A 21,775-nucleotide genomic window follows, 5' to 3' on the forward strand; every position below is an offset into this window, starting at 1 on the left:
GTAATCCTAGAATTGTAGGATTATCGGTGAATTCTCTGCTGCCTGACAATAATTCTGGTTGTGACTGAATACTGGTGTAATGCAGGAGAACATTAGCTGCTTTTAGCTTCTCCCATTTCCTGTCTTTTCTTGTAACAAAAAGTTTAAATTAGTTGTTGATTTGTAAGCTGACAACCTAGCATTTATTTCATAAGCATGCATCTCTTGATGCTGTGTTAATGTGGGAAAATGCAACAGGGAGCTTTCACCAGGGTGGCAGACATAGTAGGGAAGAGGGGTGAAGTGAGGACATAGAGCAACTCTCTGCTTTCAAGGCTGGGAAAAGTAAAGATGCAATCAAAATCGATATGTGAGGTATCTGTACGGTATGCTCAGTTCACTTGCAGCCAGTCACTAAAGGGAAAGCAACATGCCTTCTTCTATTCTTGGACAGAAATATTTAACCAACTATTGATTTGATGCACCCAGTGAGGTTTCTGTTTTTCATAGTGCTGCTATTAACTCTTAGAGCATCAGGTGTGACTATATTTTTTAACACGGGTGTTTATACCGCTTCTTGCATTGCCTGCGCATTAAAGGAAAACAAAATGAGTTTCTCTCTGAAAATTATTGTTATCTCTTGCGAAACGGCAATCAATGATGTGTGTTTTTCATACACTAAGCAGATGTCACATGATGAAGAAAAAGCACAGCAGGAATTGAAAGCTTTACTTCGCTGGCGACGACTCAGAGATGAGGTGCAGAATTCTGAAGAAGAGCTGCAAGTTTTAAGGTAAAGCTACAGCAGTGTAATCTTCACTTTTGCATGTTCTCCCCCTCCCTCCCCACCCCAATCCTGTTTTCTACCATTTTTTCCCTTCAGAGGACATACATCCAAATCATCTAATTAAATTACTGCATTTCCTTATTTCCTTCTGAAGAAAAAAGAAAAGTCAACTTAAATTGACTAGGTTATTCGTCTTCTATATAATGCAATTGCTTTTCTGTTTGTTATAGAAAGCTTTCCAAAAACATGGGATTTAGCCTGATATTAAATGTCTCTAAGCAGTTTACAAGAGCCTCTATTCGGGGGAGGGAAGAAATAAAAGAGACCATTTCCTGAACAAAGTTCACTGTTTGAAGCTGTAACAGATTCATATTGTGTGGTTGAAGACAAGCACATACAAGAGTATAGCACCTAACTGCCAAGGTGAATGAAGCTTTAAAAAACAAAGGAAAATGCATAATGAAGTGTATAAAGCTGCTTTCTCTTTAGAAATGACTAATGCTATTTAAACAAGATTTTGGTCTTTAGGTACCAGATGCTAAGCTGAAGGCTTCTTCTCACCTTGCTGAAGATATTGAATCATAAAAGGATTCCTGCTTTGCTAATGATTTAATCATCTGGGCTGTTCTGATTGGTGTCTTGGGAGTTTGCCATAGTCGTTTATCTTGAAGTGTCTAGAGTGGCTGCCTAACATCTCCATTGATTGTCTCTCCACAGTCTTTGACCAGGAAAATAACATTTACTAATCTGAACTCAATTTAGCCGTACATTGACCAAATCATAGAAGTACATCAAGAGATTATGTAGACCATTCTCCTATCCTCAAATACAGGCAATATATACAGATAATCCTAAACAGGTATTTTCCAACAGGTTTTTAGGGACCTCCAAATGAAAAGTTTACACAGCTAAGCTGTTTTAGTGCTAACAGTTAAGAACTGTTTACTAATACTCATTTTAAATCTTGATAATTTCAAACCATGTACATTGCTTCTTTTTTCTTCACAAACTGGAGTCGAAAAACAAACTGACCCCCATATTTTTATAATCATCTTCTGCGTGTTTTTGGAAGACTGATGCCATTTCTTTCATTTTAAGGTCTTCCCTTCTTTTTTGCTTTTCCATTCAGACCAAAAAGCCTTTTGTATTTGGGCACTGGACACTGTTCGGCAACAGAGAACTTCCACTCAGTGGCCTCATGCCATCTGAAAACAAGTAACCAACTTTGCATAACTGTAGCCTTTCAATGATCTGCTTTAATTCATGTTTATTAATAAATTGTATATCATACTTGTAAGCAGAGTCAGTGAGCAATTTGATAATAGCTATAAATTCAAAAGTAAGCCTTATCACTAGCTGCTGTACAGCTGCTAGAAATGTAACTATTGACTGACAGTCTGTTTTTTACTGCTTTATTTGCTTTAAAGTAAATTATTTTTATGAACATTGGTTCTTGTGATATGACACTTATCTGGATGTATGTTTTCCATTTTCAACAGCATGGAATTGCGTTTATCTTTTGTGTTAATTATGTAGTTGTTACTTTTAATAAAATGTATATGTGTTGTAAATTTTTAAAATTGTTTTTTCTAAGGGTCAAGATATCCTTTACAGTTTGAAATTCAGGAAGTATCTATTTACCTAGGAGGTCCAGGAAGGTGATTCTTGCCCTCTAGCCCACTCTCATGAGACCCCACCTGGAGCACTGCATTCAGCTCTGGGACCCCCCAGCACAAGAAGGACATGGACATATTAGAGCAGGTCCAGGGGAGGGCCAAGAGGATGATCAGAGGGCTGGAGCACCTCTCCTATAAAAACAGGCTGAGAGAGTTGGGGAAGTTCAGTTTGGAGCAGAGAAGGCTCTGAGGTGACCTTATAGGAGCCTTCTGCTACCCAAAAGGGGCCTACAGGAGAGATGGGGAGGGACTCTTTGACATGGATTACAGTGATAGGACAAGGAGTAATGATTTTAAACTAAAAAATGGAAAATTTAGATTAGGTATTAGGAAGAAATTCTTTGCTATGAGGTGAGGCACTGGCACAGGTTGCCCAGAGAAGCTGTGAATGCCCCATCCATGGAGGTGTTTAAAGCCAGGCTGGATGGGGCTTTCATGGTCTAGCGGAAGGTGTCCCTGCCCATGGCAGGGGAGCAGAACTAGATGATTGTTAAAGGTCTCTTCCAACCCAAACTATTCTATGAGTCTATGATCTTGAATTTGAAACTTAAGTTTTCAATTGACTTACACAGTTAGTAGTCAAAAGTCTCTGTAATAAGCATGCTGCTTACGTTTTACATAGTGGTATTCTCAATCCTAATACAAAAGAATGACAAATCATTTCTTTTCTGAAAAACACGCCTTTACTATGCACTTTAGGAGAGGATCATATTGCCAGTTTGTGATTCTGTCAGTTCCTGCCTCTGATTTCTTTAGTTTCCTGTGGTTGCATATAAGGACTTTCCTCTCTTTTCAATTCAGATATAAATATTTTTACTGTTTTTGTAGCATGGACTTCAATATGTTTGCTCTTAACATATTTACTGTTTTGTTTTTTTTCACCTGAAAATATATATGTGCTTTCCAGTGTTGGTCTGTAAGAGAGAAAATTCAGAGTATTTGAATTTCATGGGGTTTTGAGTTTGTATGGAGGCTTGTGCTGGTTCAGGCTTGTGATTTTGTAAAAGGATATTAAAGGTAAATGATAGCTGTCCCTTCTTGCCAATTCTGTCAGGAAGACAGAAACCAGCCAGCGCACTTCCTTAGCAAAAGCTTATTCTTCACCTGTTTTTTGTTCCCTGCTAGCTGTATGATTTTCTGTGCTTTCTCCTGACAGCAGGAAAACCTTGCTCAAAATTTGACAGTTGATCCTTTTAACTCTTGATCAAGGAAATGAATAGCTATTCACAAGAGGTGAAAGCCACTCAGCAAACTGATCATTGGCATTACATTTCTTATTATGAATATTTGATAATATGTTATAGTAGCATCTTGGATGCTAGCTGTTAAAAAATTGAAGCTAGGTGTGAAAGAAATATGTAAGAGTCCTTTCAGTAGGCAGCAGATCTGAAAGACAGCACCAGCAGATCTTAGTACTGAAGAAAGAATTTATGGCGTTGAAATGTAGTGCTCATATCATAAAGATACAATATCAGACAAAATCCTGTGTATTTTCTCATGGAGTGTGAAGCAAGCCTGAATGATAAAAGCACCTGCAAAGTATGTCCTGGCGCTCATTTTGGTGGCCAGCATCAATGACAACACTGTCATCTTATTTGAAAACAAGAAAGACTTGACTAGTCCATTCCATTCAGTGGCACCAAACACTTGTGTTGAGATTGTTTCTTGTCCTGGTCCTTGTGACTGAACTTCAGCTTGAGATCTTTAATGAAGACAAACCAGTGTTGACATCTAATTCTGTATTTGTCTCTGAGTTTCACTTGAGTCAAGTCAGTGACCTTACCTGTTTTGCTCATGAAACAATGCTCTGTGTCTCCTCTGTAAGTGTTTTAAGTTTTATTTTATCAATAATCTGATAGGAAATGTGCCTTTTAGACTGTTTCTCATAGTCTCTGCATGCCTTTTCATGATCACATCAGACCATTTAATAACCATCCAAGTGATTTGTAATTTTACTTTGTATAATGTAGTTCTCTGCCTGGCAGGCAAAAGCAGCGTCTTTTGCTTCGTTAGAAATACTGTCAAAAATATTAATACATCAAAATATATGTCAAATATATGTCAAAATACAATACGTCAAAAATCTGCCAGGTAGCAGATTGAATAGCTTGAATCAGCTTGCCTTAAGCATTATGCCTAGCTTAATCTACTAGGTTAGATGCCAGGTTTTGTAGGTCAGTGTAACAAACTTTCAGTCTCTGTACCTTCAATGTGCTGTAAATATACTCAGTGTTGCTTTAAATTAGTGTGCTGAAGTACTGACACAACAGAACACGGTACCTTTCTGAATATTTACACACTTCTGCAGACATCGTCTAGGGTATATATACATCCTCGGCAACAGGAATTTCCTGAGTTCCAACATCCAGAAGAGAGATGGCTTTCTAGTCACCTACTAGGATTTACACGGGCACAAAGTTGGAAAGAATCACAGAATAGTAGAATATCCCAAGTTGGACGGGACCTACAAGGATCATGGAGTCCAGCTCCTGGCTCCATACAGGACCACCCAAAAATCAGACCTTATGTCTGAGAGCATTGTCCAAATGCTTCTTGAACTCTGGCAGGCTTGGTGCTGTGACCACTTCCCTCGGAATGCTGTTGCTTAATTTAGAATAACTCTGATTATGGGAGTTACATCAGTTTAGTGTGAATCCTGTAGCCTGTGCCCAAGCTCTAGTTTTCAAAATCTATACACTGGACTATTTATTATGGGAGAAGCAAGAAGCGTTTTGGCTGTCTTTCTGTATATGCAGTGAAAAATGAAAAGTTGCATATGAAACTTTTTTCAGGCCTTACATTCAGAAGAGTGATCCAAACAGCAGATAGGTGCATCTCCTGTCCTCTACAGTGGGCATGCAATGGTTATGTTGTCTTGAAGAACTGGAGTTACCGTGGGATAAGATGTCAGTTATTCATCTCCATCCTTCAACGTTGAAGGAAAATCTCCCTTGATAGAAAACAAAAAATATTGCATTGTAAAGGACATTGTTAGGAACAATGAAAAAATGAAGCTTCATTTACATTTTTTTATTTCAAACAGTTAACTTTTACCTGAGACTTTAATGTGTGTAGAGAATTTGATTTGTACAGGTTCTAAACATAGCACATGAAGAGGAAAAATGGCTTAGCACTCTTTCTTATTACTGGGAAAACACAACTATTACACAGATACAAAAAAGAAAGAATGTTTTTCTCAAAGCAGACGTGGCTCTGAAAGAAATTTGATCCCTGGGACTGGCTCATGAGAAGTGTGTGGATGATGTGGTTTGAAGAAGCCTGAACTGCTGTGGCCTGTGTTGCCCCTATGCTGTTGAACTACGGGAAGATATGTTTGGTTTCTGAGGCTGGCCCTTCAAAATCCACAAGAAGACTTGGAGATGTTGTTTCAGTCACGGGGTAGGCTGCTAAGACAGGCATCTATTCTCAAACCACTGTTAGCTGGCATGTTTTCTGGATGGAAGAAACAATGCATTCATAGCTTCTCTTTAATCTTAGTTTATGCATCTAAGAGTCTATGAGCCCTCCAAACTTTACTAGTGTAAATTTCTGGCACACCAGATTCTATATTACATTTTAAAATCAGGCAGTGAAGAAGTAGGTTTATTCTATACTTGTTTGAAAACCCCAAATGTGTGTGTGTGTTTGTAAGGCCTCCTCTTTTAAAAATTCAAAGCTTTTCTTCCAACACCAAACAGCAAAATGAAAGCCAGAACATGGTTTCTTCTGCAGTGTATTACATGCAAATGAAAAAGCTTATTTTTGCAAGTATAGATGTTTAAGCTGTTAAGCCAACATTCGGGAAGAAGGGAATCTGTAGTTGAAAATAATTATTGCAATATCCTTTCTTCCCTTCCCTTTTGTTCAAAACATATTTTTTATTTTTCTCTTTGTTCATACTTTCCCTGTACACTGTAGGATGACATGCAACATGATGTCATGCTGGCAGTGAAGAGAGTATACCAGCTTGGTGATGGCCTTCATTTTTACCACAGCTAAACTTCTCATGAGTTACTATGACGTTCACAGTGCTTCAGCTATAAGAACATGTGGTGTATGAGTTATTTCTTTACTTACTTATCCAAGAATTCATTAGGCTGTTACCATTTTAGGCCTAACAAGGAGAGCACAGGAGAAGTGAGTGAGTCTGGAGCATCCATTGTCAAGCATGGTCTTAAAGCAGAAAAAATCTTTATGCAGATTCACTATTTGAAGGTGAGTGTTGTAAGCTGATTTTTATTGAAATTGCTTTACTAATATTACAAAGACTTTTTTCTTTTTAGATATCAGCAAATTCATGTCATCCTGTTTGTTTCTGGCTTAATTTCTTGCAGGGTTACTTCCTTTTGCGGTCTCTGGCAAGGAGAATAGGAGGGGCTTCATACCTTGCATCTTTACGAAAATTTGTCTATAAGTTCCATGGACAGCTTGTCCTTTCTCAGGTACCGTGTTTAGGGTTGCTACTCAATTTTTGAAAAAACAAATGACCTAAATTTTCTGTTTGACTGTCTAAATGACTGCTTCTGGTTGTGGTGGAAAGACAAAGGAAATTGTCGCTTAGCAATACTGATGAAATTTCTACCTATTAGGAGGCAATACCTTTTTTCAGGGTGATCCATAAATCTGATACCCTGATAGTACCAGATAATATAAGTAATTGATTTTTTTTTTAAACCATCAACTTGATACTTGAGAAGGTCATGTTCATAGGTACTGATGTTCTCAAACACAGGACATCTACTCTCCCATAATTGTCTCCTGTACTCTTTTAGCTTCTGGACTTTGGTTGTGATCATTCAGTCTTTTACCAGATAACTCTGTTTCTGACAGAGAAGAAACACAGAGTAGCAATGTAACTGAAAACCTCTATAAATAGTAACAGTGTGTGCATGTTATTTTCTGACTTTATTTCCTTCCTCTCTGCTTGCAGCTTCATTCAATTCTTTTATTTTCACAGTCGTTCTTATGAGGACTGCATCCTTCCCACAAAATCAGTGTCCCCATCACTGCATGGCATTGCACCCACTGTTATTACAGTCTTGTCACAGCATCTTTAAAGGTTTCCTCATCATGCTCCATTCTCCCACACTTTCTAAAACAGTATTCTTTTCTTTTATTACCAAAGCATAAATCCACAAGGGATATTTAAGATGCACTGCTTCTTTCTTTCAATAGAGTTTTTCTGACAGTGACAACATCCAGTGGCAGCCTATTCTTAAGAACAATTATTCTCCTAGAATAGGATTCTCCTAGAACAGGATTTCTTCCTGGATTGGTAAAGGCATGATTTTAAAAAAATAACATCGGATTAGGAATCAGAATCTGCCCTCCCAAAGTCCAAGTGCATACATTAATCACTTGAACTACAGACTTAGCTTGTTCTCTCTCTGACATAAATGGTATATAATTATTTCATACAAAGTAGAACAGCTTCAAAAGGAAAGATTGAGCAAGACATACAACAGAAAATTGTAGCATCAGTTAGGTAGAAAACCCATCTGGGGTTATAAATAGAAATTCATCTCCCCCAGGCCTTTCTTAAAGAGTCCTGTAACCCAGGCTATAGCATTAAAAGATGGTGTTGTCCTCCAGGGTTTTGTTTTGAGAAAGGAGAGGAGGAATAGCTCTCTGAACCCAAAGTTGTAGGAATCATGTCATTGGTGATGAAGTCAGCACAGCAGCTTGTTGCTTCGGTAATGCTGTGAACACAACCATTCATGGAGGTGTGTGAACCAGTTCACTAAACTCGGTGCAGCTAAAAACAGGGCTGGAACAAAAGCCACAACGTGACAAATAGTTGGCATAACTCAGAGAGCAATTTGATGAGAGAGGGGAGAAGGGAAAAGAGAAGAGGAGGGCCATGAGTGAATTTCTGAAACCAGTGAATATTATAGATAAATGTCTCCTTGCAACAGAGTCTCTGATCTTGAGGGAATGGAGTCTAGGACATCCCTGTCTCTTCCAGGACAGTAATTCTTTGCTCTGTGTGCCTGGTATTTTGGTTCTCACTCTGAAGGCACCATCCGTCCCTATGTATCTTTAAAAATAACTCACTGACCTGTGGATTCTTTCATATGTCAAGTCACACAAAATTTAGGCATAGTAGCTCTACTGCTGTATCTCTGCCCCGTGGAGGAACATTTGCGGTGCTGAGGGTGTTAATGTTTCCACTGCTGCAGCTGTTTCCTGTACCATGTTACTCAGACCCAGACCAGTTGTGCTTGGCATAGAGTGGAAAATGCTAGTGACTCTACTAGCCTTGTCCCCATTATGGTGTCTGAAATCATAAATATGAGCTTCAACTATTACACAGTTGGAAACTTTTGGAAAATTACAGAAATCGGGAAACTGTCAAAGGCCAGAGGCAGCCTAGTGTTTTATTCTGGTTGTATTCTGGTGCTGGGATTTTTGTGAGAAAAAGCTATCTTGTTGCTCTTAGATCAATCTCCTGGTTGACATGAGATGAGTTGTGTCAGCAGGCTGTAAATGCTGCAAAATGTCCCAGCACAGTATGCTATTAGTTGTGGTAGCTAGATTGCATTGCAATGGAACTAACCATCAAGTAGAGACTTCTCCTTCTGCCCAGCACTCTGCTAAGAAATGTCAACATGAAGCTTATCTAAGTCTGGCCTCATAAACTGAGATACTATATGCTGCTTCCACACCCAGCAACCACTATTTGGGGCTATTGGCTAAAAACCTTTTTAGTGTTTTTTTAATTCAAGGAAGAGTAGTGCTTTTATTTCAGGTTTCTTAGGCTACTTTTTATTTGAATGTGTGCAGTATGTGCATAGCTATGCATGTAGGTCAGAAACAGATGCTTTCCATCATTTGAAGGGATTGATTTGGTGGAGAAGTGTAACTTTTACTGTGTACGATACTACAAAAGTATACTGGTTGTATACAGTAAATATTCTTAGCAAGAGCTGGGTGCCTTGAATGTTCCTAGATGCCTGTCCATGAGAGTCAGGTATGAAGAGGTCACAAGGCCTTGGTGATGCTTTTTGTGCTTTTACCTTATTTCATAGCAGCCCAAATCCAGTCCCTACTGAAGCTGATTGGAAGAGTCAATCCACAGTGTAGGCAACTGTATATTAGTTAGAGCAGAGCAAGACTGAATTTTAACATTATCCTGTTTTTTGGTCACTATGTTAAAAAATGCAAAGGGGATCGAGCTAGTTTCAACTGTAAAAGTATTTACTTTCTCGGTAAGAAATCTTAAAGATTATGTTGGTATCTGGTATAGGGAGATAAACAATCACAGCAGGAACTGAAAATGCAGAAGCAATGAAGTCAAGTTAGTACAAAGTTTATTATTCAAGTTCCTTCTTGAACAAACATGCTCTCGGGGTTTAAATGAATAAAAGATTTAAAATAAATAGAGGTGTGAGTGGCAAGTTTAAATGTCAGAGTGTCGTACCTTCACCTTGTCCAAAATAATTGTAAAGGTTCCCAGCTTTAGGAATTGTGGGGAAAAAGGAAAGTAAAAACGGTGAAAATAATTGCCCACATTCTGAATACCAGTCTTGTTTTCAGTGGTGTTTGTAGTATTTTTCCTAGATGAGAGCTGCAGGTGCAAGGAAATGACTTCAGATGTGAAACATTAATCAGTTTTCTTTTTTCCTTCATTTCGATTGCATGCTCGGTATGTTTTTAATAGTAATTTTTGTTTATTTTAGTTGAGTTATCAACAGACAAGTAAAACGACTCTGGAATCTTTGAGAAGGATTAAAAAAAAAAATCTTCCATTTTCCTTTCTCTGGGAGTATTCACTTAGTAGCTGCTTTGAAAGAACTTTTTAAAATAATGAATGTAGTGTTCCCTGACTATAAATAAATAGAAAGGAGGGCAAGTTGCTGATATTCTTAATGCAGTTAAAGATGTTGTTCAGTTTGATATTGAAACAAGAACACCTTGGGAACTGAATTGTTTGCAGGCTTTCATTTTCAAGTAGTTCTATCTGCTGTAATAATAACCTAAGGTCTGAGTTGTTCACCCAGTATGACAGAGCTACAAGTTGCTCTAGTAAAATGACAGTTAAGAAGACAGCGCTGCGAAAAATCTTAATTTATGTTATACTTGAAAGTATTAAATGCAGATGTATGGATCCAAGCTCAGTGTGTATACCTTCATCAACATGTTCCTGCACGCCCATTTACACATGTAAATATCATTATAATGCTGTTACACCAAAAATTGGTGTCTGCACACACAAATAGTCATACAACTGTCTATTTGCTTTAACTAGAACTGGGAGCCTAAGCATGCAGTCTGTGTATATTTTGGTGTTCCAACCTCTAGAATATTTTCTTTACATAATTCTTTTAGTTAAACTTTTATCTTTGCAGTTTGGCCTCAGTTGTTCCATGCTTGCTGACCTGTAAGCCTGAGTGAGCAACTGCTGACGTCAGTGGGCTTGGTGTGGATTTTAAGTCTTAACAAAGACAAGGAAATAAAATCACTTTACAAGCTCAGACATTTTAACTTCAGATTGGCTGTGTTTAAATTGTTAATTTATATGGCAACTGATTAATTTATGAATCAGTTAGTGGCACTGAACATTTTGACAACATATTTTGTTAATACATAAAATCTATTTAGCTTTAGGCTATATCTTCATTTGAGGTAGAAGTACCTTGAAAGAAGGAATCTGTGAGGTATTGCTCTTGAAGTATCAGTATGACTGGGTTAAAAAAATGCTTAACATGGTGTAAGGCTTTTTTTTTGAGAAAACATCCTATTTTTTCTGAAATACGGTTTTCATAATTAATAAACTGTGTATTTTAAAGGATAAAGAGATCATAATGAAGTAGGGATACTGGAGCTGGAGAAGATAGGAGAGAGGAGTGAAACTAAGTTTTATAATCATGTCTAATGCGGATGAAGGATGAAAAAGTCTGCTAATGTGTCACACATTTAATGTCCAATAAAATAGATATATAAAAATCCAAGCATATTTTGGTACCTCTTGTCTCAAGCGTGAAGATCTTAAAAGGAGCAGTAAGTTTCACAAGTAGAATTGTTTTCTGTCAGGGAAAAGATCTGTATGTCTGAAAATGCCATGACCCTTTCTGATACAGTACAGAAGTTTTTCCCATTGCTGCTGAACTTACTAAGTCTCAAACTTTGTTCGTCTGCTGTGGAATATCTTTTTACATTTCAATTTCTGCTGTAGTAGTCTCTCACACCTCTGCTGACCTAAAGTTTTTGTATTTGCTTAGCTTCCATTTAGCATCCTTCAAGCTTAAAACTGCTTGATAGTTTGTTAAGCAGTATCATTTGACTGGAAAAAAAAGATAAATTCTTTAATTGTGATCACAGCAAACTGGCAAGGGAGCATTTCAAAAGCATCTGGGTTTTCTTGGTGCCTGCTGAATCACAGCTCCAGCTTTTGCTTGATTTAGGTGGATGTAATTTAGATAAACAATCAAATACATCTTACATATGATTTTCTGCTGGATAGTCTTAAACAAAAGTTGAAAGAATGATTAAGAGCTGTAGGTAGAACTCTTGATATATAACAGATTTAATTCTTCTTTTTCATAGGCATATATATATGTTCTTAATGTTTATGCATGTTAAATAGACGGAATCTATGTTTATTTCAATATTTTAGGCAGAGGCATATTTGGTATTTTTAGTGGACAGTGAGAATTTGTGTAACTTCTGAAGAAATGGAAACATTTCAAATGAGTTTGAGGCAGCATAGGCTCTAGAGTCAAAATGTTAGCAGAAGGCATGTACGAGTTTGGATTTCTTTACTTCCCTACCTGGGCTCTACTTCGAACTTTTGCATCAGTAAGGCAAGGAGGAATGCCGACACTTTGTTCAGTGAGTTAAGTGACAGTCAACATACTTTTTCCAATTTATCTGGTCCCCAAATGGGCTTGTGTTTGCTCTAAGGTGTTTTGACATGCCCCCTGTACTACAGGGATGGTAATGTCAATAGGAGAAATGTGGGAGAAAGGACATCAAGGGGCTGATATCACCTTAAATATCCACAAAAAGATTTACCAGAAGATGCTTGTCACACCCTTTTCATGTGCTATGTTTTCATGTTTGCCACAATAGCCAGTCATTTTTCTTTAGAGAATTACTAGTGATCTGATTGCAGTTCATTGGCATGGGGTAAATGGGCAACAAGTTTTGCTTTCGATGAGAATCAGTCAAAGATCCACAGCCTGGGGCTTAAACTGTTAAGCTGTCTGGGTAATGGTTGCTGCCTGGTAATAGAGCATAAAGCTGGGGAGTTTGAGAATGCTTCCTATTGATGGGAAGTTGTAATTTTTGTAGAGGCATCCTGGAGAGTGAATTCAAAATAAACAAAATCCTAGGAAGGGTGCTCATTATTTATTTTTCCCCAAAAAAGGGACAAAGTAATGTTAGCCATTTAGTTAAGTCATTTACAAGTTGTGTAATTGATGAGGACAGTTTGAGTTGGTAGCTTCCATAAGGAATTGGATGTAAATGCATTTGGAGTGTATTTATTGCCAGCTGAATGTCCTTTCAGATGTATCACCTCAAGTCACAAAATCTCCATTGCTTTTATACACCCCCATTTGCATTTTAGTTAGAGAGACGAACTAAAATTATTGTTGGTCATAGAGCACTAGAAATAGAGTACTAGAAATATCTGGGTTTGCGCTTTTGGTTAAGAGGATTATTTACTTCAATATTCAGTGTTCTGTATATAATATCAACATGTGTGATCAGAGATGGGTAGCTGTGTGGTACCTCAAAACAGTTCATGGTGAAAACATGCTGGTTAATTGCTCAGTACGAGAACTGGATTAATCATATAGCTCTTTAGTTATGGAATTAAAGGTCTTCTAAACTTGTATCTGCCTAGTAACTGCTTCAAGTAGCCTTCATGCCCAGTGTTCTCAAAGTCATATCCCTCAACCTTCTTCTTAGTCATTGGGTCCCCACTCTTCTTTGCCTTTGACCCAGATGTGCTACGTGCATTAATGGTGCAAGAAAACCTCCTTGATTGCAATGCACAGTGTGTATCCAGATTTGATCTGGTCAGCAGCAGCCCAGAGTTGCAGTTGTGAGCAAAATTGTTGGCTTCAGTCTGGAATATGGGAATACAATATAGTCTTTAGGGAATTAGCAAATCCTTTGTGAACATGTGTGAACTCATTTTTCAAAGGCTTTTTCAGTTTAGCCAAAGAAAATTTCACAAACTTCAGAATAACAGTTTCTGTATATAGGGAAAAGTTGTTTTCTAGCCTCTGGTTTCCAGCCAGGGAAGAACAACAGAAGTAGCTAGGGAACTGAAGTTATTTAATAATAATAGGCTATTATTAAATATTATAAAATAATTAAATAATATGAATGTAAGCCAGTTTGTTAATAATGCAGCACTGCAGCAATGTGATTGCTAACTCCTATTTTCTTTCTGACTTCATTGAATTACTTGTCACAAAGACAAAATGCAAACTATATTTTATTTTATGATTGCAACTACCCTGGCTACCCATCCACAGGTTTTTGCTTCAAAGTGTAAGGTCACTAGAACCTCTTAAAGAAATGACATCAAAGCTTAAAAAGAGTACATCCTCTAAATTTACTATTGAACCCTTCTGAACTGTTTTATCTGGAGAGGAAGACAAAAATAGCCTGAGGATGAAATTTCACTCCAGATGGTTAAAGTTTGACAAAATTATAAGCAACTGAAACTTCAGACATATAAAGGGATGTGTCAGGCAGACTTGATAATAGGCAAGCATTAAAAGACATGTAAATATGAGGTAAGTGGTAATTCGTTTTCCTATTCTGTTTGGGAGCATTGAAATAGAAGCAGTTAAAATAAAAGAGAAGAGATTAATCCTTGTTTTAAAAATGTGTAGAATGATTTCTATTCTTAACAGGTATTTGGTGAGATGAAGACAGCTTTAATCACAAAGGATATGTTTAATATCACAGTAAAATACACAGAATATAAAACCACCATTAATACCAAAGTTATCTTCAAGTATACCATTGGACTGATTATAAAAAAATGATGCAGTCTAATCATTGAATCTGGCTGCATTAATGTGTACCTAGTCTGTGCACAGTGGCAAGGCTGACCACTTCTGTATTACTTTTCAGACGCTTAAGTCTTTGAAACATTTCTAATGGTGATCTTTTCTCCATTTTTTATGTTCTTTATTTACATGTTTAAGCTTACTCTGTACCTCCAGGAAAGCTTCCACAAGTTGAAGGAGAGAGAAATTCTCTATCGATGTACAGAACTGCAAGTAGTAGTAGGAAGTCACAGAATTTCATGCCTTATCATCAAGTCAGCTATGCACTGCAGTTGGACAGAACCAATGCTAGGGCAGTTGGTTATGGCACTCTTGCCACAGTGAGCCTCAGCACTCTGTAATTCAACTTTATTCATAAGCAGACTGTGCAGCCACTGCAATATAGTCTGGATCTTGATTATAATGTAAAGGAAGAAGACTTAACAGTGTTGCTCAGTTGTTTCAGTTGTGCAATCATGGTTTCTTTGGTTCCGTAACAATGCCAGAGTCACACAGAAGAACAGCATCTTTTGTTGAATGCTGTAGCAGTCCATAAATTAAAGTTTTCTGTGTTTTAGAAAATGTTCTTCAAGACCTTAGAAAGCAAGTACTCAAAATTAGAAATCAGCCTCTACTCATATATTGCAGTGAGGAATGTCATTACGCTATGAAATTTGTCTCCACAGAAATTAGTACTAATAAAGTGGATTACTTTATGAAATAGCATATAAACAAATAATTCATATTAATAAATCATCTTCTTATGAGGTTATTTACAGGAGTGCATTTTGTCAAATTGAGTGCCATTAAAACTAGGGTGAATGTCTTGTATAGCATGGGGTGCTGGAGAACCTTTGAGTGATGTCCTGTGTAGCTTCTATAAAGAGGGCTGTTTTTTGTGAGGATGATAGTAATACTATTACGCTGGCATAGCACTTTCCGTCTAGATTCATGAAATTCTATCTACCTTCTCTTTGAAGAGTTTGCTCTGTAGTTGGTGTTAGTTCACAGTGCCATGAATTTTGTCAGGGAATGAGAAGTAGGTGTCATCTTCCGTTCAGGAATGTGCATAAAAGAAAAGAAAAACAAAGCATGATCATATAATTAAAGACAATGTGATAACAAGCACAGTGAAGAGAATGCAAGTGGCGCTCTTAACTCTGGTGTTTCTTAGCCTTTGAGTATGTGTAAAAGTATAACTTTAAACAGCTTTAAATATAGTTTGTATGTGTATTATAGATTAAATAAAAAAGGGAACGTAGGATTGTGTTAAAATAGCAGGCTTTTCAAGCCCATTTTCTATCAATATTGACACTTTTTCCCTGAGTGGGTTGGAAAAGTGACAAACATAATGTGTGTTGTATAAATAATTGAGCAGTATAACACCAGAGCAGATACATAAATTTTGTTCTTATCGTTCCTCTGTCTGCAGTCTTTAAAAATCTATCTCTCACTAGCAATGTAGATGTGCAGTTATCTCTTCATAAATATACTAACTGTGGTGCTTTGTTCATTTTCCAGGATTTTCTTTCCATGCTGTTGGAAGACGTACCTGAACAAAAAGAGTAAGTGAGAAGCAGGCTAGGAAGGTCAAAGGAAAAAGTAGAAATTAGATCTAAATTTCAACAGTGCTAGCCATAAATAATAGAATTTCATTCAGTAATATTCTGAATGTTTCTTCCAAGCATATGTGTGTCTCTTTCTCTGTAAATTCTCGTTTATATGGACACACAAAAATACAAGACTTGTGATGTTGCTATCCTGTGCTTCCCCCAGTCATTTAACTCTCTGCCTTTAGCTCTTATGTTAGGGCAGCACTGAGGTCTTGTGTTCACTACGTGATCTGAAGAGCCAGGCACAGCTGCCCAACTTAATTTTTGATCCTCCTGCCAGCTGCTCTTGGCACATGGTGCCTTAGAGTGAGGCGGCCACAGCTTTGCCCTGGATCTGGGAGAGCAGAGAACATGTTTTTTTTTTTTTTTTTTTTTTCCCACAAGCAGTAGTCTGGAACCATCCTCTCCCTGTCACACTGTGTGCAAATGGGGAAAAGATGAAAAGCACTAATGGAAACCCAGTGCCACACAAGTCCTTCAAAATCCTCTTGTGTGTGACTGGCTGAAGATGATACAGCCAGTCTTTAGCAGAATTTTGAATCCATCACTGCTTATTTGTTGTTTTGTTCTGTGCTACCTCAAATATGTGCATATGTGCTGCATATGCACATTCCTTAAAACTAAACATTGCTTACTTGAAAAACACTAAGCACTCTAATATTGCAATGGAGGCTGGACTTAAAATAAATAAATAAATAAAAGATTAGTAGTATGGAATCAAGCCAAACTTATCCTCAGCTGTGCCAACAGAGGCAAACTAGTGTATCTAAGAGTAGAATTTGGCTCGTGGGAGACTTTTGTAATGAGAACAGTGTTAGAACTGGCAGAAAGCAACCGTACAACAGTGTGGAAATTTTCTGTAATTATTGCTTTTGAGTAGTGCTACATTATTTTCTGCTTTTTGATACAGCAGACTATATCTAAAAAATTCTCTCTCTGCGAGTACGTAAGTCCTTTCATTTTTAGTCACAGGAGTTTTTTTCAGTACATTCCGAAAAATGAACAGTTCCAAAATACAGACACAACTTCTTAAGTAGCAGTCACTGATTTTTGCTGCCTTCTGTACTCAGAGGAGGAGACCTACATGCCTACAGGACTACTTCACTGCCTGCTCTGACTCAATTTTCCTAGCTATAGGAATCCACTCTCCAAGACAGGATCCTTCTATTTCTGGACTGTGGCTGAACACTGACATCAAACAGGCTAGCATTACCTTTTTGTCCTTTAGAATCTTCTGTCTTGCCTTGAAGATACATTTTTTCCAATTAAGGGGCTAATGGCAAGAAGAACAAACAAATACCTATCTATGTTATCCTTACCCGTTTTCGAATTATTTTAAAGAGTAATATGCAGTGGCCATAGCCCTATATTAACTTGGCCTTTCTGTAACAAATCTACCATACTACTCACTTGTAACTGAGGCATCTCTTCTGCTCAAATATATTTTGAAACTTCACTGCAGTTTCTTCAAAAAAAAAAAAAACAACCAACGAGAAAACCCCTCTTATGTGTCTGTGTAGCATGGTGCACTAAATTTGATTAAAACTTCCAGTGGTTCCTTTTTCCCCAAGGCTTACAGCTGTATTCCTTGCTGTAAATTGATCCTTTCCACATCTGCCTAACATGTGAGCCATGCAAAAACTCAGTGTTTTTAAGGGCCTGTAGCACAGGGTGAGTTTCACCAGCCTCAGATAAATCAGAGTTGCAGCTGCTTGTGCTCTTTATGAGTGCACAAGCACTTTTTGAGTAGGTCAGTTCTGTTCTTTGGGGTTTCCTGGTGGTATTTTTTATTCAGTTTTATTCAATAACATAAATAAGAGGACTAATAAAGTTATTGTTCTAATACATAATACATAGTAGACAAAGGAAGGCTTTGTGTTACATCTCTGTTATTTGTACTGTTAATAACTCAGTCTTACTAACCACATTCCTTGAATGTCTTTATAAATTGTCAGTTAAGTACCAAATCAATGTTAAAATAATGCTGTGACTTCAAAGCACTGTTCTACATATGTCTCTTTCTTTCACACTTGCTCTCTTGGATACTAACATTAAAGGCTACTTGCCATGAAAGTGTTGATTTTGATAGAGACAAATAGCTGGTAGGCACCCAACACCCAAAGCAAATCACTGGGAAAGGTTTTTGGTTTTATCTGGTTTGGTTTTGTGTTTGTTTGCTTTTTTTCATTGTTTTTTTTCATTGTTCCTCCTTTTTTTTTTTTTAAAGCCAGAATATATATATTTTTATATATATATATATTTTTGGGTGGTCCTGTGTGGAGCCAGGAGTTGGACTTGATGATCCTGGTGGGTCCCTTTCAACTCATGATATTCTATGATTCTATGATATATATGCTGGACACAAAACAAACAAACACACAAAACAAACAAACAAAAACATGTCTGGAAGGTATGGGTACTTGACAGTCACTGATCTGTCACTACTCTTTGATTTGCCCTAACTATGCCTCCATATAGCTGGAATAGATCGCTTTGAAAACAATCGATGTAAATGAATGTATATATACAGACGAAGCAAATCAGCCGATCTGCTCATTGAAGTATTTTTAGCTGGATATGTTTACTTCTTGTCTTCCTTTAACACCCCACCCCCACCCCACTCCACCCAATGTGCTATCACATGTACTATGTGCTTTCATGAGCTCTGTTTATTTGCTGCAAAATTTTATTCTGGAGGGATAAGATTCAGTCTCTTCCTTGACTTGCTATGTAGACACCTTTTATAATGCTAATTTTGAAATTATCATCAGTATTTCACAAAGCTTTTTCTGAAGCATTGCATGTATGTATGTATGGATGGATGTTGGGAGGTCATTACTCATCTGATCAGGTTATAGTCTAAACAAATTAACAAGGGATGATAAGTTAATGGATGCACTAGAATTCTTACTTAACAGCAAGGAACTGTGGTACAAAGCAATTAAAGAAACTGTGCGGTCTTGACAGAACTCCGCTGTAGTGCAAATCAGTTAAACACAGATTCCCATAGCCCAGTGCAGTACCTTGACCAGAAGGCCATTCAGGAAATCAGTAACACACCAGATTTAAGTCCATACAGATGCTTAAATGCAATATAAGCAGATTGTAAGTGCCCTTGGTTGGTGGAAGTTGGTGGCAACCTTTCCAAGGATTTCTCAGTTAAGCACTGACCCTCGGTACATTCATAGTAGGTCTTTGCTATAGTCTACATATTACTAATATATTTGAAAAAAAAAAAAAGTTATATGTTAACTTTTAAAGATATATATATATATATATTTTATGAGTGCTAACAAGAAAGTCCTAAATTGTGGACAAAAAAGCAAACAAACAAACTGCATATGGGAATATGAAAGGATTTTTAGCTGAAGGCTGAAGGTGAGGGTGCTGTAAGCAGAGTAATGGCAGTGTTGTAGTTTTTGCCCTTGAGAAATATGTCCAAGTTTCAGGAGAGACTAAACAACTTACAAGTGGTGTTTCAGCCTGGATTAGTGTGTTGTCAGGACAGTGCTATTCCTTTCAGTTTCATTAGCTTATTTCAAAGCCAGTGTTTTGAAATGAGCCATTGTTGGCTTAAAAAAATAAAGGGGGGGGGGGGGGAGGGCAGTATGTAATAAGTAAAGGATAAAGGTGCTACATGGCAAAAGCAGTGTTATAATTTCACATAGATTTATTTATTTTTTCCTGAGAAAATCTTGACTTTTAATCTTTCTTTAGGTTCTGAAAAAGAAATGGAGAAACTGGCAATGTAAAGCTGTGTTTCTTATCCCTAGGTAAAACAATTAAATGCACAAGTAAAGATTTTTTTTTTTTAACTGCTAGCTCTGGTTCAGCATTGGAACATAAAGCTGTATTGGTTTTGATTCATGCAATAATAAATAAAAAATTGTTATTCTGATTATGCTACTTGAGACAAAGTAAGTGGTGTGATCCACCTGATCTACCTTTGATATAAAAATATAAAATTTGTGTGTTCATTTTTAAGCTAGTCCTGTGTGTGCTTTCTGCACTAACCAAAAAGAAAGAAGCAGTAAAGAAAAAAAATGTTGTCTTATCCCAAGTAAAGTGAATTGACTGGCTGTTTGGAGATACTTTGCTTTCTCTCCATTCCCTCTGAAAAGGACTCAGCTAACTAACTTAGATTAGACACCAATTTTTATAACATTGCATGAAGGATCTGGCATCCAAATGCTCTAAATTTCCACAAATAACAAGGTACTATTAAAAGCTGACCAAACCTAGACATAAGTAATTCACTTGAATGTAGAACACCACCGCATTACAAGCATGGTGTCTATGCTCAGTTGTCTGTGTAAAATCAATTTCCTTAGTGATCAGACATGCAGAATGGCAATTTCCTGAAAATTCAGAGTCCTGGCCATGTAAAAATACTTCTGCTAGAATGCTGAGATTATTTGAATCATGTGATATGAGGGATTTATTTATGTATTTATTGGTCTGTGGCACTCACACACAAACATCTCGTAATGTTTACAACATGTATTTTGTCAATTTCCTTTTCTCTTTTGAAAATCATCCTTCTCATAGGACTTTTTAAGTCATCTCAGCCAGGCTAATAATGTCATCCCTTACTTGTAAAGACACTGGAAGAAAGGCTGGGACCTAAACTGCATGAACTGTCAAAACATACTACTAGCAGTGAATAGGCTAGTTGTGTTTCCACATTAAACCTTCTTGGTCTGCACCAAAATATACAACTGCTCAAAAACTGAAAAAAAAACTATTAAAAGAATAGATACTGAAAGCATTAGATGGCATTATTGTTGTTGTGAAAGGAATGTTCTTTTTCTTTAATCTGCATCTTCTTACAATTTTGACTAGGATGCTGTGTCTTGTGTATACAAGCATATCCTGGTAGCTGAAAGACATAGGGCAGCATTTGTTAGTACAGGCTTCTTTATGTTTAAGGCCCTTGGTGATTGCTTTTTGCCTTTGTTACAAAATTCCTGTGTAAAATTCCTTTTGGACAAATTTATTAGGACCAGATTGCATATCTTCTGTGATTCTGTTGAACGACTCAATGCATAGTCAGCTGACTCTCTGTTTTCATCAGGTACTTTATTCACATTAGCAGAATTTTATTCTGTCAAGTGGATCTGCTCATTTTAATGAGGCTTCCTTCAGAAATCTTCTAAGTGAGAGTAGGGATGGAGATCTAACAGCATGATGGTGTGGAATGGAGGACGTAACTGTTAATTCTACCTCAGAGGAATACAACGCATAGTACTGCTGAGAGATGGATGTAAATTTCTCATCTTGGATTCATCAAAGAACATCTAAGTCAGGCTATAACCCATGTCTGGATAAGTGCTGCTGCTACACATGTTAATATCAATAATTTAAATCTTTGGTCACTCCAAAACAAACTAGCCAATTAAAAAAAAAAAAAAGTAATTACTATGATCAGTAAACACATGGAAATTTTTACTCTATAACTGTGTTGACTGTGTCAACTGTGTCATCCAATGGCATATTGCTTAACTGCTTTTTGAGACTCCATAAGCTCTCTAAGCATTAGTTTTCCCATTTGCATGTCAGGCATAACAGTGATTGATCCGTCTCCCATTGGCATAGCGAAAGTTAATCTTTTAAGGTGTTTTAAAATCAGTCAGTAAAAATGACTGATGGATTCATTACAAATCCTTCATAGTCACTGATACAGTACATAAATAAGCCTCCTTTATGGTC

General features: G+C 37.1%; 1 protein-coding gene across 13 annotated transcripts in view; it reads left to right on the forward strand.

Annotated features, from left to right (window-relative positions):
* LOC121061632 (aminopeptidase O (putative)) overlaps nt 1-21,775 on the forward strand; it is a 202,702-nt gene that overhangs the window by 84,073 nt on the left and 96,854 nt on the right. For 9 of the 13 annotated variants that reach the window (XR_005815187.1, XR_005815188.1, XM_040540767.1 and 6 more), the window contains exons 7-10: nt 663-772; nt 6,555-6,657; nt 6,777-6,884; nt 15,975-16,018. Coding sequence is in view for 11 of the 13 variants with exons in the window: in XM_040540767.1 (XP_040396701.1) it covers nt 663-772; nt 6,555-6,657; nt 6,777-6,884; nt 15,975-16,018 (365 nt within the window). In the remaining 2 variants the exon portion in view is untranslated. Of the gene's footprint in view, nt 1-662; nt 773-1,294; nt 2,338-6,554; nt 6,658-6,776; nt 6,885-15,974; nt 16,019-21,775 lie in introns of those variants that run through there. The other 4 variants (XM_040540770.1, XM_040540772.1, XM_040540776.1 and 1 more) reach the window with 2 other exon arrangements.

The sequence above is a fragment of the Cygnus olor genome, chromosome Z (genome assembly GCF_009769625.2).
Source record: "Cygnus olor isolate bCygOlo1 chromosome Z, bCygOlo1.pri.v2, whole genome shotgun sequence".
NCBI lineage: Eukaryota > Metazoa > Chordata > Aves > Anseriformes > Anatidae > Cygnus > Cygnus olor.